Raw genomic sequence first — 20,469 nt, forward strand, 5'->3', positions numbered from 1 at the left:
GAAGTCGATATAAAACTAAACAACGAACAAAAGCCGTAGAAGTCAAATTTAAAAGTTCATTTTTTACTTGTACAATTTCTACTTCTACAATTTGTAGCTAAATAAAAAATGACTACCGATAGCGAAAACGGTAAAAAAAACACGTTATCGCCACATTCAATTTTTAGAAAATAATGTAGGAGTACAATAAAAAAGTTCGTATGCCTACGCCACTATCGTAAACGTTAAATATGTTTGTTGATCTGAACAGATCTAAGGGTTCTCAGCACAGCAGTACCGGATTCAGGAAATCTGACACCCGAGGCTGTAATAGAAACGCAGTACCTGCCCGTACGTAGTACGGGCTATGTTTATAACTTTTTATATTTTTCATAAACTCAAAAGAGCCCTTATTCCAACAGCGACTGGGGGGTAAGCATATCCACCTCCCGCCCCATCGCAGATCCGGCACTGATCAGCAGTGCATAGTTTTGAATTTGGTGTTTGATGCGAGTCAGAAGCGACATTACGAAACACGAATCGATAAGCGTAACGGAGGCAAGCGAAATAAATACGATTTCGTGGTTGCCGTCGTGTTCGCGAGAAGCGAACGTGATAACGTAACGTCGATGGCGGGCTTGGCGGGAACAGATGGCAAACCGACGCGGGAACTCGGTGAACTGTTGTCGCGCGGACGAGTTAGTCGTGTGGTACACTTGTAGGCACGCGCAACGCGACACTGTGATAATCGATTGCATTTTTGATAACTGCTCGTGGCTTGTTCGACGTAACCTCGTTGTTTGCTCGGTCGCGTTTCATCGTGGTTCAGTAGTACTCCGCGAAACGAGAAATCTAAACGTACTTACGAATACCGCAAACAGTAAACACCATCCGTGTGCAGTGTCCAGCACGTCCCAGACTCAACGCTGGTGGTTTCCGTTCTTCCTCCTCCGGTACCGCGGACCGACCAAACCGGTACACCCCGACCACGAGGGCAGAAGAACCTCAATTCGGATTCGACCAAGTAATAGTTTATAGTATTTATCGTAACGGTTACCGTGTGTGCACTCCATTTGTACGGTTTATCTTGTTAACGAATCTTCAGTTCGTCAAGTTCTAACGTGCGTCCGTTTGTTGACGGAAGTCGTAGTTTGATCGAAATCTACTCTTTTCGCTTCGAGCGTTTCTCCGATTACCGATTGAAATATTATATTAATTATATTATAGTAATATTGCGCGTGGTTTTGAAAAGATGGACGACCAACATCGATCAGGTTCTGCGCGAATAGACGTCATTGACGAAGAGAACTTGGTACAATTTCCACGACAGCATCTTATCAAATTATATAAAGACGCCGTAGCGCGCATTCGTTTTTTAGAAGCAAAGGCGAACAAAGGTACTATTTTCTTATTGCGATTTGCGAAATGCTTACAAATATGCTTACTTACAATTATTTTAATGCTAAGACTACAATTGAGTATTTTTCTTTTGACTCTGTGGGAAATGCCAGATTTAATCATTATGCCGCTTTAAGTACTAAACAAATTGTCGCCTTTTATTATTTTTTTCTAGTCTATTGAAAGTTATTCAAGCATGTGATTATAATTATTTCCTTTATTACTTAAAATTTTAATGATGTAAAATAAAAATATACAGCTGTTATAAAAATGTATCCATACATTCATATGAAAAAATTTATTATTAACATAAGATATAAAATATCATGATAAAAAACATAGTAGTAAAAAATGCTTAAACAGTTCATTTTTATATTATATTCAAAATTAAATAGTTAGTATCCATCGGCTGTAATATAATAAAACATTTTATAATTAGTTGCATTTATTATAGTTTTAGATACATATAATAAAAATGTAATATAAAAAGTTATTTGTTGTACTTGAGAAATTGCTGCCCTAAGCACTAGCTTAAAGTGTTTACTGGGAAATACAGCACTTTCTGTGGGTATTCACTACCAGTGAATGGTAGATTGAAACTTATGCTTTTTTTTGGGTGTTGATATTACTCTCGTAAGTTCTTAAAATATGTTGGTTTGTCATAAATAGTGTAGAGATTTGAAGCTTATAGTTAATCGTTATCAGATTTGATTATTTTAAAATGTACAATTTTTTCAGTAAAAATATGTAATAACTGTAACTTGATTTGTGACAATGAACGTGAAAAAAGACAAATTAAAAAATTTAAGGCGAGAGAGAAATATTTACAAATGAAACTAGCTGCTAAAAAAAAAGAATCAAAAAAATATGCTGTAAGTATTTAAACACATATAACTATAATTCTTTAACTAAAATACAAACTATTTTTAATTATATTTTTAGTTCTATTATTTCAAAATGTTTAATGTTTAATAGAAATTATTGAGGTGTGATTATTGAGTAACTCCATATTTTAATATTTTTTTATATGAAATACTGAAGTATGAACTTTCTTATGAGGCATAAATAGTTAAAATATATATTTCAATTCTTCACATATATTTTTAACTTTTTAATCATCTCATGATTTGAATTTGTTTTATAAAAAAAAAAAATATGGAGGTACCTGTTTATTTTGCCAAAATGAAAAAATAATTTTTTTCCAACATTTAATGTTGAAAATGTAAAAATAACTATTGAAAACTATACAAATCTTCAAATATTTTATCTATGTACAATAGTTATATCAAAAATAAAAAACATATAAAAAAGTAGAACTTTTTCTTAATTTTAAAAATGTATTGCGCTTAAAGTCTCCAGGGATACCTTATTATTGCACTAAATTATAAATACCAAAAACCTCTATTTCTATGTTATTAACTTGTATAGTAAAAATTTGACCTAAATGTATATAATATTTTATATTATCAAAAAATTTATAAACATGAATTTCTATAAAAGTAATGATATCTGGTAATTACACCTTTCATTTATATTTTGCATATTTTACAAAAAAAAATAATAACAATCTATATAAATATGATAGTTTATTTCAAATAATTGAAATAAATAAAAAAATTTATTATTTTTTTTATTTATTGATAAGTTAAATTTGAGATAATTTTTGTATTTTAATTTTGTATTCATCATTTATTAAGGTTTAAAATTTTAATATTGATATTGATATTTTCCTTGGTTCGTATTTCAATAGTTTGAAAAGTATTTATCATATAATTTGACATTCATGTTGTTATATTATTATAATTTTTACCAACATTCATTAATCACTTAATAAGAAGTTTATTGTATTTTATATAATTTTCAAAGGCAATCGCATACAATTTTTAATTTTATAATTTATTTTTCCCACGATTAACTTTTATATATTTTCAATGAATTTATTAATATTAAATAAAATATTTAACAATATATTAACATGAATATGTAATTGAACAAAAAAAATTAAATAATGGTTTATTAAAACATATAAGAGATTATTAAGTTATTGGTGTATTCATAACTACTAATGTAAATAAAACAAAAAAATTTCAAACAAATTTGATCGAACATCACAGCAGATATATATATATTTTATTTTACTATTAACTAACCTAAAAGTAGACTGTTAAAATAAATTATACATTTTGGGATTCGATAAATTCACTTTATCATAACAATAATTATTTAACTTGCTTAAAATGTATATTATGATATTGAAATTTAATTCTTACTTTGTAATTGTTCATGATTAATTACTAATACTATTGTTCGCTTATCTGTCACTCATTTATTCCTATTGTGCCATATGTGTATTAATTGTAGAATATTTTATATTAATAATATTTAAAAAAAAAAAAAAATTACCTTGAATTTAAAATTATTAATAATAAAAAAATTAATTAAAATTAAAAAAAAATTTATATGATTTATACTTCTAAGTTAACATACAAATAAATAAACCAACAGTTTATAGATATAAATAAATAAATAAATAAATAAATGCTTAGCCTGGAGTAATATTACTTATGTTATATTACTAATATAATAATACTCCAGGTTAAGCATTTATTTATTTCTGTATACAAAGTATATGTTTATTTATATATTAAAATAAATAACTAAAATTTAGTTTTTTTATTAGGCGCAAATTTTAGCCATTCGTGATTCTATTAAAAGTAATTCAGAACTCTCATTAAAAAATTCATTGCAAGATCCATCCACAAATATTTTGATTAAAAAGTTAAGAGAAGAATTAATAATTGCCAAAACTAAATTAGAAGAAACTCAAAAGGAACTAAATGCCTCAAATTTTACACCAAATAGGTGAGTTAGTACATAATATTGTTAGATTTGATAATAATTTATAAAATACAATTTTTATTTTGACAGTAATATTGGGAAAAGTTTGGTAACTAGATGTCATAAACTGCATGAAGAGAATGTAGAACTTAATAAAGAAATTACAAGCGGACATATAGCTAAAATCGAATGTGAACTTGCTTTACAGAAAAATTTGAATAAAGATTTTAAAGAATCGCAGAGAGGTATAAACTTAGAAAATATTATATTCTTTTGTACTTATATTAAAAAAAAATTTGCATTTAAATTTTCAATTTTATTATTATTTATTTTTACCAGAATTGGATGGTTTTTTGCTAGATTTAGATACAAGTGCAGATGTTACACAAAATACAATACTCAATTTGCAGACAAGTTTGGAAGGATGTAAAATATCTCCTGATAATACAGTAAGCGGAGAAATTAACTCAAGAAGTGTTGATGATGTAAAAAAGTATGTTGTTGGCACTATTATAAATAAAAACTCTATATCTGACAACTCTATAACTGAAACCTCCGCACTATTGGTAACATCAAAGTCTAAAAGTGTATCTGACTATATGGATAAGAATTTAAAACATTATAACTATTTAAATGAAAATAAAAGTTTTCAACTAGCTGAAGGCACTGATCAAAGCGGAATAAAGCGTAAATTGAAAAAAAGAAAACATAAAAGCCATCACTATAAAAAGAAAAAAACAACTCATGAAAAGGATGAGAAACTTGGTGATTAAAAGTGAGAAGACCAAAATTATTAACATTTCTTTAATTTTAATATTCAAAGGACTAACTAATTATTTGATTTATTAAGATTTTTTTTTAATATGTTTTATATTATTGATTTTGATAAATGATAATTGTGTGATTGAATATTTATATTGAATTATTGGTTTTTTACTTATGTATTTTTTTATTTTATATATATATATATATATATATATATATATATAAACAAAATTTAGTGTAAATTTTGTATTTGCTTTAATCTTAATTTTAATATGAAAAAAATATGTTTAAATATTAATTTTTAATAATCTTTTATAAATATTTTAACTAATTTAAATAAAGTTTTTAAAAATATCTGAACAATTAAATAATAAAGAGTTATGAACAAATATCAGAAAATAAATTGAAAATGTACTATATTATATTATTGTAAACTATATTAAAATTTATTTGAAATCTTTTAATCATTAAAATTATTGGTTTTAAATAAAATAAATCACTTAGTACAGGATGGGGTACTAAAAAAAAAAAAAAAATATTCAACAATATTTTTCAGGATGATATTGAATATTATTTACTTTTTAATTGTATTCTTATCTTGATTTAAAACATTTAAATATATGTGAATTTTAAATATTTTGTGTAAGTCACTTAACACTTTTCCTGTCTAGTATCTCCAGTAACTGAAAATATTCCTATTGATTTCATGGAAAAAATACTTTATATATATATGTATGTTAAGGTGTATGACCGCAGTAGACTATTGTTACAGTCATCGGTGTATGTTCACATTTACCAAAAATCGTAGTAAATGTTGACAAAATGGTCTTAACGCATTCATACAATGGTGATTGTTGACATTTACAATCAGTGTTTGGTAAATGTTGTCCACGCTTGAAACACGATGTATATAAAAGGTATTTTTGTATTATTTTGTAGGATCGATAAAATTTTTGATTAAATTTGACGTTATCGTCCAGTTAAAATATGCATTCAAGACGTTAGGACATCAGTAATGTTATCGCATGAGAAAATCCGGTAGTCAATCCTTTGCTAGATTATATAATATAAACCTTCCTCAGTATTGTCACGTATTCTAAACCAAGCACAACAGTTTAATAACAGTTTATAATATTATATTCGAATTCAAATTAATAATGGATAAAAATATGAAAGATTTTTTATGAAAAGCTTAATGCACTTTTATTAAAAAAAGAGGGAAGATAATTGTTTTTATTTAAGCATTGAAAAATATAATAAATATATAATTGAATTTATAAATGCTAAACTAAAAAAAAAAATAAACAACGAAGTGATTACAGGCGATTAAATCAGTTTGACGTTGTGGATATTATAGATAATCATAAACTAATCGTCCCCTTAAAAGTAGTTGGAACTGAAATTATTTATTATGTAAAGAACGAAGAACAATACGATTACGAAATTATGCACGAAGCTCATATAAAAACTGGCCGTGGAGGGCGAAATTATATATGTTGTCAGACATTTCAATTTTCAAAGCATTTAGGGCTGTTAAATATAGGTAATATATCTATAATATGAGTATATTATAAAATGTCAACATTATATTGTATGTCATTATATTATAATAGCTAATATTTGAGTTGTTTTATAGTGAAAACACTGACAACGTAATATATATATATATATATATACGCATACATTGTGGCCAAAATATTATTTAGTTTATAAAATATAAGATAGATTTAAATTAATTAAAATTGTTTAATACTATAACTGATGTTAAATAAAATGCTCATGCCCGATTGCACCAAATATTTACACGAAGATAAACTTGTTTAACTACAGTTAAAATTTTATCTGTTGTTAAAAATATACTTTGTCACCAGTTAAATTAGAGACAGATTTTAAAATTTTATGTACTATACTACATAATATGTTATTTTTTTTTTGATGTTTAGTTTTATAAAAATAATGTAAAACAAAAGTAAAAAATATATTAAATGCATTAAAATTGCTAAAAAATGATGTTACAATGGAGAATTACTAAAAAATTGAAAATATGCTAAATAACCATTGTATTCTGTGTGGAACAAATCAAATTTCTATAAAAATGAGCCCTCGAATACAAGTATCAAATAAAAATATGCAAATGCATCAAGTTCTGGGCCTTATTAATTACTATTCTAATGTAGAAAAAAATTATATTTTTATAGTTTCGATTAATATTGAAATAAATTAATAAATTAATAAGTTTACTCGTAGGTAAAAATCTATATACCTATCATTTCCCCGATTTCACATAATCATAATAATGTTGTATATAATAGTAACATACTAGGTATACCTATTTATATATAATTTTTGACAAAATAATACAATATACAAAAAATTTTATTTTAGGCTGTCATAATAGGTTACAGAACTAAAAAAGTATTGTATGATGGGATTAAAAATAAATACTGTTCGACTTGTGTATGTAACAATAAACCTTCTCTTCGAAAATGCTCAAGAAATTGTCCAGTGACTAGTAGCTCATTGGGAATTAGAAGTTTTCATAATAGTTGAAGGATTTAAAAAAAAAGAAGAAATGTACGGGTTACGGTATCATAAACTAATAGCAGACGATGACAGTAGTGTGGATCAAAAAATCTAACGGTGGAAAAAATTGAATGCAGAAAGCACTTGCTTAGGAACTTATGTAATAAATTAAAGGATATTTCAACAAAAAGATCAGCTGGTAAATTAGAGCATAGAAAATTACTAAGTAATAATAAATAGGTTAGGGCCGTATTTAGGAATTTGACACCAGGGAGCAACAATAAAAAACGCTTCATTGTACCAAATACAAATTTCTGCGGTTGAAAAAGATCTTTCTGAAGAACAATTCGTTGCTGATGTACACAAAAACATTCTAAGTGCAATGTCAACACAAAGATAGATTGTTTGTAAATCTTTGGATATATCGACAGTACTCGACTATTACCGAGTATGTGTGTATATCGTGACGCCGTGATTGGCGATATATGTATATTTTTTTGAGATATACTTTCTATTTTGTAAAGTTTCACTTCAAAAATATTAGAACATAAAATATTGAAAATATAAAAAATTAGCCGCCCTCGCATATTCAGCCACCCGAGGCAACAGCACTCTGTAGCTCCTCCCTAAATACGGCCTTGGAAAAGGTATTGTCTGTGCAATTAGTTATAGAAAATCGAACGGGCATTCAGTCGGTGATTCAAGAAGTGATATTTTGAATACTATTCATCATGCCATTGGTAATCATGTCACATGTGCTGATTATTTTTGTGATAAAAAAAAATGAATTGATGCGAATTGTATCTATTAGGAAAATAATATTCCAGGATTATGAATTTTATGAGACAATGAATACGATTTTAAGGAGCTTAGCAAGACACTGCTCAAACTTATTACAGGACGTTGAAAGTAACATAGTTGAGTCATTTAATTCAATTATTCCGAAATTTATAGGAGGCAAACGAATTAATTATGCTTTAAAAAATTCATATTCTACAAGGTGCATGTTAGTTACCATAAGTAAAAACAATAAATCCCAATATATTCGTTACATAAAACATAGTATAAAAAAAGTAATGTGAATGCTCTGAAAATTTTGAGAAAATAAAACAGGAAAGACAAAACTAATCAAGATTCAAAACTAAACGATTTCGGAAATAACTAAACAATTATTTAAAAATGGAACATATATTTCATACGGGAATGACGCCAGCAAACCGGATATTGATGAGAAAAAATTTTCCTGACAAAAAAAAGAAGTGCTAAATGAAATGAGAAGTCTAGTGAAAAACCACGAAGAAATTGAACGACAGGCTATTGACCATTATAAAAACATAAAGTGGTTTGAAACTAGGAGGAAACTTTTAACTGCCTCCAACTTCAGTAAAATTATTAATCGTCGACTTGATACTGGTTGCAAAAATGTAGTCAAAAGTTTATTGTATACAAGGCAATTTACTGCTTCTCAAATTGAATGAATGTATTATCTACCAATATTATTGTTCATAAATTATAAATTACTTCGTTAAAAAAAAATCTTGATAAAATGTCTAAATTTGAGTATTTATTATTTATACTATTTCTATTACAAATAATACTAGTTACTGCATTATAATTGAGAATAGTCCTAAACTATATTTTACTATAATATACTAATGCAGTAATACTTGAACTATTCATCAAAATATATACAATATATATATGTCAATATACCAATATTTGCTAAACAAATAATAATAATAATAATAATAATAATCTAAAAATTTCCTGATTTATTTAATATTCATATATATTACCTACATAGGAAATGTATATAAATGTATTATTTCTATTTGGTATTAAGTATTTTTGTTTCATTAGAGTAAGCAAGTAAAACAATACGTAGGTATATTTTTATACATATAATATAATAGTATAAATTAATTGGCGGTTGGCGGTTATGGTTATGTTATGCCGAAATTATACTATTGGCGGCATTCATTTTGGGAACAATGGACATCTTGTATATTCAAACTAATTCTACTTACGATAAACCTGTACAAATTAAAAAAAATAAAATAATTTTGACGTAGATTCCTAACCTAACCTACAGCAAATTGGTACGACTGTTTTCGTTTTGATGTTTTAAATATGACAAAAATATCATTTAATGATGTTTTTTATGTTTTCACTGGTTCCTTTACAGCTGAGATGTACAAAGATAGACAATCCTAGCAATGTTTCCATAGTTTTATGGAAAAATCCTCGTTCGTCGTCAACTCATTATTATTATCCGATCAAAATTCGATTTTAAAAAACAAACTATTGAGTCGACATTAGAAGAAGTAAATGCTGTCGAACAAGAAATAAAGTTGTTGATTTCAACTCTAATTTTTAAAAATGAGATTGAATTTCAAATACAGAGCATATTAATGTTCACTATGATAGACGGAAAAATAAGTTTCACAAACTTTTATTACAATTTTTTAATAAATAAATTATCTTACATTTTAGTTAAGTCTAGAATTATAGACACAGTACTGCAACCCACGAAAATCAACAAACGATTTTTAAATATATTTTAGGTTTGGAATTCAATAGCCGGTTCACTAAGCGAAAAATGCTATATCTGTAAGTGTTCTCCAAAAGATATGAATGATATTACCCAAGCAAAAAAATTAAAGTTTACAACCTAAGTGTAACAACTTTGGGCTGTCAACATTTCATGCGTATATACGATTTTTCAAGTGTCTATTACACATTTCATACAGATTGGAGTTAAAAAATGGCAGGTTAGTATGATAACTATCGATTATAATGAGCAATGGCTATTTAGTATAAATTAAAAACATGCGTCATATGATTTCCAAATGTGTTATTTGTGAACAGGTTTGGTCAGCTGAAAATAAAATTTATGCAAAAAGAAAAAAATATATACAAGATCGATTTAGAACAGAAACTGGTCTTCTTGTAGATGTAGTGTTACAAGGTATAATTTATTATGAGTACATTCAATTTTAGATTATAATTTTTAATATTAAATTTTGTTTTTTCATAATATAGGCAGAGGAACGACTAATAACGATAAAATTTCTCGTCGATTTTTCAAAAACGCAGAAATACGTGTTGATATAACAAATTTAGATTTACAACTTATACAACGATTTGGGATGATTTTAAAAATAATGACAAGTGGTTATGACATTAATTTAGAGAAGTTTGAGGCCCATACTTTGCAGACTGCGGAACTTTTTGTATCATTGTATCCGTGGTATTAGGCCCACCATTAGCCAACGAGGGCGTTTGAATAGTGGGAGAGACCAAGGCCTCGGGTTGACCCATGGGTTTTGGTAATTTACGTTGTAAATTAGTTTAATTTTAAATTTATATCTTATATGTTTCTTATTTTCTAAAGATTTTTTTCAAAACGAATATTATATTTGATAATATATAAAATTATGAAGAAGATTTTTCTTGTACAGAATTGTTAAATGTACCCGTTGATAATATTGATAATAGTGTTTCTGAAATTTCTTATACAACTAATGGCAATTCTACTCAATTCACCTCAATGTATAGATCAACATGTAAAGATCCTGAGAAAAATTTTAAAAAAAACTTCTCACAGAGTGGAATCTTGAAATGGTCGATCAAATATGTTTAGGTAATTTAATTAAAATTTTTATTTAAATTTGAAACTCATAGTTTTATTTTTAGATCAACAAATTGATTTAGAAACTTTAGGGTTAATGAACGAAAAACATATAGAAATTTTGCTGTCGGACTTCCCATTGGGAATTAGAATCAAATTTGAAAACAGAGTAAAAAAATACCAAGAAACTCTAGTTATTGCTAGTGAGCCATTTACTAATGTCAAGTCGTTAAGTCCTCAAGTTACTATTAATAATTCTGATTCCTCTTTACAAAGCCTAAAAAGCTTATCAGAAAATAATTTATTTCAATTACAAAGTGTCTTAACAAGCAATACTTAGGGATCATTAATTTTAGATTATTAGATACAATAAAAATAAAATATTAAATGAAAGTTGTCGCAATATCTTAGTTGAAATATCATTAGCAATATCATTAGCGGTATCATAAAAAAGGATTGTGTTATGACATTGAAATTAGCAAATTGTATTGCTGATGCTATTGTTGATAGTTTTCCAACTGAAATCAAAGTTAGTATTTCATATTTTATCTCAATAAGTAGTAATTTGATACCATGTAAATGTAACTGTATTTTTGTAGGATTTATATTTTGTGAAAGATTCCATAACTAATAGTCCTAAAGGAAAATTATATATAAAATATTATAATACAATGCGATCTATGAAACCAAATGGTCTTATAGAAACTGTAAAAAAAGAAAAATTGAAAAAACAAGTAGGCCGCATAATGGACCCAAATAAACATATACAAGGTAACACAACAGTTTGTGAATATATATTTAATTTAAAAATTTTTTTTTTAGTAAATAAAAATTACATTTTAATAATAACAGACAAATAATAATAAATACCTAAATTTCAGTTCAAAATCTGTAGATTGTTGAGTTATAATATTATGACTGAAAAATAATGCTTTTATTGTTCAACAATTTTTTTATAATTTATTTAATAATACATTTAATTAAAATTAGCCTTATATTGGATAATATATGATACCTATTAAACTACATTTTTTTTTCGACATTGTTAGATACCTACTAATGATTAATTATTAAAGTTAATACTCTTTAAAAATGAAAAAGCCTTATGATTAATTGTAAAAATAATTAATTTAAGTATGAATAGTTAATAAAATGTATTTACTTGAATGTTCTTATTTATTTTATAGAAATTGAACCTAATTCAGAACATTTATCTAAATATTTAGTAGATACTGAATTAACTTGGCCAGAAGTGGAAGACATTTGGATAAAAACAGTCAATTTTCGCCAATATTTTATTTATGGAAACAATACTAAAACTATATTTGATAAATGGCAGCATTATACTAAGCTAATGGGTTATAAACTTTTAAGTTCAAAATATTATTAAAAAATGAATACCTAATTGATTAAAAATGCAATTTATATATATATATATATATATATATATATATATAATATAATGTATAATTTTATATAGGTATATATATTTATATATAATAAAATATGTTGTAACCTAATTTTATCATGTTTCATTATTAATTAATACAAATTACACAATTTAAACTAGGTACCTACACAATTTATTTTAGTTCTTCTATAATTTTGATAATATGCAAATAATTCAATGGTTATGTTTACTACAGATATGTGACTAATATAAAATAATTGATTTAAATTAATAACAAACTAATATTTAATTTTTTTTAATTCTTCTTTATTTTTCATATATTATTTAAAATGTGTTTCAATTGTTACACATATTTAACTAAAATTTACCTATTAAACAAAATTTGTTTTTGAAAATTGATCTAGAGAATTATATTTACAAAAAGATATTTTATTTCTTGAACAATGTATAAATAATCTAATGATGGTAAAATGTTAGGTTGATATTGATTTCCAAAATTTGTATCCAGAATAAAAACATTTTTATACAGAGTTCGAAAAAAATATCTAGCAAATTATTACAAATTTTAAATGAGAGGGTGAAGGACTGAGCGAGTAAGAAATTATTGGAACAATTAAATAACTCTCAAGATTTATCAGTTGGTAAGCATTTAAAAACCATATAATATTTTACTCTGGATTATGTATAAACATAAATTACAATCATTCCTTTAATTTATTTTTCAGATTCCAAGAATTTGATTGTATTGTATTCGTTACATAGTATTTTTATTCCTACATCCAAAAAAAGTAACACATGATGCAAATGGTAAAAAAGGATATATTAAATTCAGTATAAAAGATTCTCAAAACGCTTTTATTCTTCTTAAACAACTGCTGCGGAAATGGATGCAACACTTCAAAATATGTCTAACAAAGGTCCTATTCAATGATGTGTCTTAGTCATAGGATCATTAATTAATCCGAAACAAATTTTAATTTATTTTGATAGCATAAAATATAAAATTTTTAGTGCTTTATAATCTTATGATATGTGTTTCAAGATATTTCACGTTTTTAATGTGGAATATCCTATTGAATCAAATGATGTATGGCTATTTATTCAAACTTTTTTTTTATAATATTAAAACAAAATATGATAAATCGAATGTTATAATTCAACAAATATCTGTTGAATTAAATACGTATTAATTATGTGATTAATAATGTGATGAATACTGTTTATATAAATATTATTCTAGTTTTGTAATACGTATATCTACCTAATAATATTTTCTATACATCATTAGGTATATTAATAATAATTATTTGTTTTCTTAAATATATAGTGTCTATCAGTTAGATATGTATTAATTTAGATAACAGATATATGAATTGTGATTTAATCAAATTGTTTTTTTGGTGTTAAAAAATAAAATATTTAAATTTGTATTTATTTATTTTTTCATTATTAATGCAATTTTAACATTAATTATTATACCTTGGCAATTAATTTGAACACGAAGAAGACAAATCATAAAATAAATAATATATAACAAAGGTTAAAAATAATAAAAATAATTAACAAAAATTAGTGGAATGGTGTACAGCTAGTACTTTTATATTTTTCGACTAATCTGCAGGATATAATTAAGGATGGCTTTTATGATGATGAAATTATAGGAGGAAAGAGCATTGACATATGAGCAATTGAGATCAAAGGAGGAAAAAATGTATTAAAGATAATATGTTCTGTTGATTGATAAAGTGGGACAGTATAATAAGTGATCAAAATCACAGGAGTCCCCATTGCAGTTGAGTTGAAATATTTCAATTCAATATGTTTTTTTGTTTTGTTTAATTAACAAATATAATTTGTGAAAATAATAAAATCTTATTTTCAAAAATCAATTTACTATTGTGTATTTTAACAAAAATGCATTGTTGATTTAATAGCAGGTTTATTAGTATGATAAAACGTATATTTAAATTAATAATATAAATTGTAAATTTAATAAAATAATGTTATAAAATCAACAAAATATTAGTTTAATTGTATTAATTCTCAATCAATCAATTAATAATAGATATTATAAAATTAATATAGCATTTAATCATTTTAAATATGCATTATAGTTGATATAACTTCTTAATCCACTTCTTAATCAATAAACGTTTTAATAACATTAACATTTTACAAATGACCGATTGACGTTACACTACATTTTGAGACATCGTTATAGTAAATAAATTGGTTTCCATATCGCCTATACCAAGAGTCTATGTATATTTTTTATATTTATATTTAATTTAATATTTTATATTTTATAATTAATCTATGGCCGAACTCCCGAGACATTCATATTCACTCAGTCTTTTGTAGAAAATTCAAAAACCCAAATATTGGGGGTATTGATTACCAGGAGCATAGGAATATTCCGCGTCCGAAACAGCGGCGAGAAGTTGTCCGCGTTCCGTACGTCTCTAAAATCAGACAAGAACAAATCGTAAATTGCTGTAAATATTTTACATAGTATAAATTTTATTCGCGCGATTTTACACAATACCCATAATTACACTTTTACAGTGCCCCAGTTTCGTGAGAGCAGCAGATGAACTTCGAATTTATTTTATCGATAAAAAATATTTATACTTCGGGTTACAAATATTAATATATTGTATATTTGTAATATTTTTTATTTTAATACAATTTTATATACATTGTATACTATTTATATACATATGTCAAGTGGAGTGACTACTCAACTTCTTTGTATTGGTGGGTAGGTGGGTGGGTCAGTCATGTGTCACTTTGTCAGGTCATAAAGTGCTGAGAGTGAAAATTATAGAGTAAGTTAGTTGTATCTATTGATTGTATTACGCTTTAAGCTATTATTATACAGTACATAATATTACCTATAACAATAAAACACAGACAAAATAAACTCTTTATAACACTATAGCTATCGCTATTCGCTAATAAAATAATAAATATCCAATAAATATTAGATACCGCATTCGAGCTTGCTTTACAATTGCACCGAAGATGTTATGCGGCGTTCCGTAGGTGTGCATTTCAATTTACACTGATTATTGGTTAATTATATCAGAATTTTATTATATATCAGAATATGATGATGGCGTGATTCTCTCTGGCGCTTATGAACTTAACTAAGTGAATAATAACTTAAAAGCATGCATACCATATAATTCAAGATTGTAAATAGTGTAAATATATATAAAAAAATGTTAGACCACTAAACGTCAGCGATCAGCAAGTCGTTATCAAATTTATTCAACAAAATATGGATATAAATATATTATATTTTATAATTCTGTAAATTGTAAGGAAAAATGTAAAAAAAAACTACAGTTTACTGGGTATATTTTTATAGTTTGATGGAGTTCTGTAGTTTTATCTCAAAATATGTATAAATATTCTTATTGTTATCTGTGAATTCGCCGTAGTCCGCCGAAGGTACCCTATGAAAAACCATTTTATTTTTAGAACTAGACGGTGTTCGAGCTCGGTTATTGAGATTACAGAGTGAAATCGCCACGCGCCGCACCGATCACTACAGCAGTACAGCAAGGCGCAATCGTGTATTTAGTATTAGACATTTAGATTTTAGACCTTAAATAGAAGTTTGTTAATAGTCGTTACTCGTTAGTAAGTAACTTTTTAGTACTAAGTAACTAACTTTTATTTCTCCATGTCTTCGCCACAAAATTTTGTATGCGTGTGTGGCAAAAAACAACTTGGAACGAATTCTACCAATTGGTTGCGTCATACTCAAGCGTGTAAAAGTGTTAAGTCAAAACAAAAGTGTTTAAATATTAAATCATTCTTCAATATGAAAAGTATAAACATTACAAAGAAGCATGACTTAGACACCTTGGATAACTCAGTACCTATTCCCAAACAAATTACATTCAATGGTAAATAAATCAACTAATAATTCAAATATACATATTTATTATTTAGTATTTATATATTATAATACCTAGATATTTTTTTAATTTTTTGCTTAAAGATTATAATAAAACAGAAAGAACCGTTCAAGTCAGTGTTGAATCTTTAGAAATTGGCAATATTGAAATGCTTGTACCCAAAGGTAAATAATTAAAATATTAATTTTATGATTCATTGAACGTATAGAGATTGTACTAATATACGCAGTTAAAATTACTTAATTAACTACTTAAATATATTTTTTTTTAAAGTTATATTGATTGTTCAATTTTAATGAACATTAATTTTTTTTATTGTGTTTACAAACCACAGTACATTTATATTTTTTTGTTTAAAGATTATAATCAAACAGAAAAAACCATTCAAGTCAGTGTTGAATCTTTAAACGAGAACATAACAGATAACGGTGGTGTTCAAGTCAATGTTGAATCTTTAGAAAATGACAATATTGAAATGCTTGTACCCAAAGGTAAATAAATAAGTATAATATTTTTTTTTTTTTTTTTTTTATTTAATTAGAACTTTTAGTATAAACTATAGCAGTTCAACAATTAAAATAATGTTAAATTTCACAGTTAATATATAAAAACATAACAAGATAAAAAAATAAACAATTATTAAGATGAAAATAAAAATATCGAAGACAGTTAATTATAATATAGATAAGCATTACAATAGAAAGTTTCTTATTTTAATATTAAGATATGTGGTTGTTAGCTATTCGGCTAATAGGTAAACATAAAATACAATTATAAAAATTGCAGTTAATTACAATTATAATAATAACTTAGGAATAATATTGTCGCATGAAATCGATAATTAGGTAATTAGATAAGAATATGAAATGAAATGGTACACAATTTGATGTACTTACAATGATATCTGGAATTACAATTGACCTTTATTTAGTAATGACGTAAGGAGTGACAGGATAATATTAATATAATATAATATTAATATTAAGTTATTAATAAAAATGTAATAGGTGGGTCTACCCATAAATTATAATACCTACCACTACTAGATACAAACATTAAAAAACTGGCATAATAATTGAAATAGTTAAGTTAAATATTTGTAGTAGGTGGGTAAATGGATTTATAATTAATTTGATTTCACTCCACTTAAATTTATAAGACTCGGCGCCACTGCATTAGTATTATATATTATTATATTTATTTATTTATTTATTACTATATATATATAATATAAAAATTATTTAATAAATTATTATAACTAATTTACGTATACTTTTTATTGGTATCTACTAAATATTATATTAAAATTAAATATATTATATAGTATTATATAATAATAGAATTTACAGTATATTTTTTTACTTTTTATTTACAAATAGTGAATATTAATGAAAATCAATAAGTTATTATCAAAATATTACGTTTTATACACCAGAAACCTATACATACTAATTACAGCTACCAGCCATATCATAAGCGTACGCTACTGTAGACGACAGCATTGCTATACGAGCGGTCATGAAGCCCTGGTACTTTAAAACCAAATACTATGCCGGAATCGTTTGAAGCACGAAAAATATCGTATAAAAAGTGACCTTGTAAAGTAGACCTCGTTTCCAGTCTACCAAAGCATTCGTTTTTGAGTCGCTAGTTAAAATAATTACATTTTCAAGGCCACTTTTTTTTACAAAAAAATCGATTCTAGTACAAGGATCCCAGAATCCGGTTGCCATCGCTGGAGCGTAGCATGTTTTAAGGAGTAATATTTAGGCATTTTATATCACATGAACATTTTGGCTGTGTCAATGTGTGAGTAGTAAATGAACATTCAGGGGCGGACTGGGTATTCGACAGGCCAGTCAGTGATTTCAATACTTCGGGCCTTTTTTTACGGAAAATTAATTTAACGTAATAAAATCAAATTTTTTTTTATCGAATAACTATTCAATTATGATGTTTGCTTATAAGTTATCACAGTAATTGTTGATTATTTATTAGTTATTACCTTACATAAATATGATAATATTAAAAGACTGGCTACAAATGTTTGTGATTTTACTGTAGCACGGCCTAGCCGACGAACAGAATACAAACTATCTGCTATGTAGACAGCAAATCAAGCTTTACAAGAACTACATCATACAATAAATATTTAATGCATATCTATAAATATTTTTGTCAGTATAATGATTATTCTTAAATAAATAATTGCAACAAATAAAAATAAAATATACAAGTACAATTCTGATAACAATATATTTATTTACACTAAATTTGAAACATAACTGAATATTCTTGCAAGTATAAAAATTACCCAATAAGCATCCTTTTCATTTCAGTGGAAGTGGCACATAATCGATCAATTATAATATCATGAGGTACAATCAAGCCACGTTCATGGTTCATAAACATGAATGCTTCTAATTTGTCGTTAGAAAAAGTTAACCTAAGTCTAGTTTTTATAATTTTAAGTATTGAAAAATTCCTTTCACAATTTACTTGAGTAAAAGCTAAACTTAATATAACCATATATACCGTATATAAATCATTGTAATTTGGTGTATGAGTCACTAATATGTATACATATAAGAACGCACATGAAATGCACGATTTACAACGATTTTTTTCGGATAATGCACATTTTAAATCATCTTCCATATCTGTATGGTTTTCATTTTCTTCTTCGAAAAATTCATCGTTACAATCTTGATACAGAATACTAGCATCTATATTTGCTATGGCCTCGTAATTTCGAGCAAATTCTATCAACTGACGTTGAATATCTATAACATCGACATTGGCCATGGATGCGATTTTGGACAATGATTCTTCTGGAAACATGAATCCGGGATTTTTTAATTGTGAAAATGTTCTTGGATCAAAAAAATGCAGCATCTTGAATTACATCCTCATTGATCATATACCTGAACAAGCAAAACAAGTATGTTACTAAAAAATATTGCTATATCTATAACAATAAGAAATTAACAAAACTAATATTTTCAAAATATAATTATACTAAAACATACCTATTGCTTAATTTAGCAAGTGCGTTGTTATAAACAACTTTATAAACTTCAACTTCAAACAATTACTTTGACAACAGTTCTACTAAGTAGCAGGCTGCTAATCAAAAATAATAACAACTGCTATTAGCACTTTGTGCTGTGATAATAGTATAGTACTTTAGTATTGCAGTGTGTTCAAATCACTGCTCTTTTACGTACTATTAGTTGATACTGTTTGCTGCTATTTCATGAATCACTGTGAAAAGTAGCAGTGACTGCTACTCATTATCATCACTAATTTGAACTATTATTAATTATCAATATGAAAATGTGATTATACAAATTGCGGATGGTTCTTCTAAATTTCTATAGTTTGACCGACCTTCGATGTGGAGTAGGCCTATATAGGGGACGACCCATTTTAAAAAAGACACGCCGTGCATGTAATACCTCTATTGTGTGCTGTCAGTTCAACAGTACTAAGGTTGGAAAGTATGATGGGATGTTTCAAATAATAACTCAAATTAAGTTAAACACTATTTATTGTGAAATATTCTAAGTCCAAAACATTAATTTTTTTTTTTTTTTTGGTCTACCTTATATATCCCGTTCTTGTATAAGAGACTGTGGTCCTTTTAAGAGTGCAATACGCTTGATCCAAATATGGTTTGAGTTAGGTATGTTTTACGTAAATGTTTATTTTATAATTAATGCCTTTTTTTGTGAACTTTTCTTAGTTTGTTTTCCTATCTTTGCCAATATAATAATTAGCTAACGATGTGCGCTTTATATTTTAGTTATTATCAACTAATTATTTCTATGCGTCCAACCCTGGACTACCCATTATATAACAGTGTGTTCAACGATAAAGGTGACACGAAATATTTCGAACGCATGACCTTGTATGCAATTCGGATTTTTTGTAATGCATAAAGGATATAAAAAGGTAAAAATATAACACATTTTACAATTAACAAAATCATGCAA

The 20,469-nt window shown here is 26.1% G+C and overlaps 1 protein-coding gene across 2 annotated transcripts; it reads left to right on the plus strand.

Moving 5' to 3' along the window:
* The first annotated feature begins 762 nt into the window (after positions 1-762).
* LOC112690560 (pre-mRNA-splicing regulator WTAP-like) lies at positions 763-5,035 on the plus strand. 2 transcript variants are annotated; one of them, XM_025564626.1, is made up of 6 exons: positions 763-1,003; positions 1,207-1,376; positions 2,116-2,249; positions 4,058-4,239; positions 4,306-4,460; positions 4,555-5,035. In XM_025564626.1, the coding sequence occupies exons 2-6, from the start codon at positions 1,232-1,234 to the stop codon at positions 4,986-4,988; spliced, it is 1,050 nt and encodes a 349-aa protein (XP_025420411.1). In that variant the 5' UTR covers positions 763-1,003; positions 1,207-1,231; the 3' UTR covers positions 4,989-5,035. The 2 variants fall into 2 exon arrangements, with proteins under 2 accessions (XP_025420411.1, XP_025420474.1); XM_025564689.1 differs by having other exon boundaries at positions 4,576-5,035.
* Positions 5,036-20,469: the final 15,434 nt, after the last annotated feature.

This window comes from Sipha flava, unplaced genomic scaffold (genome assembly GCF_003268045.1).
Source record: "Sipha flava isolate LNK unplaced genomic scaffold, YSA_version1 0_pilon_pilon, whole genome shotgun sequence".
NCBI classification, from domain to species: Eukaryota; Metazoa; Arthropoda; class Insecta; order Hemiptera; family Aphididae; genus Sipha; species Sipha flava.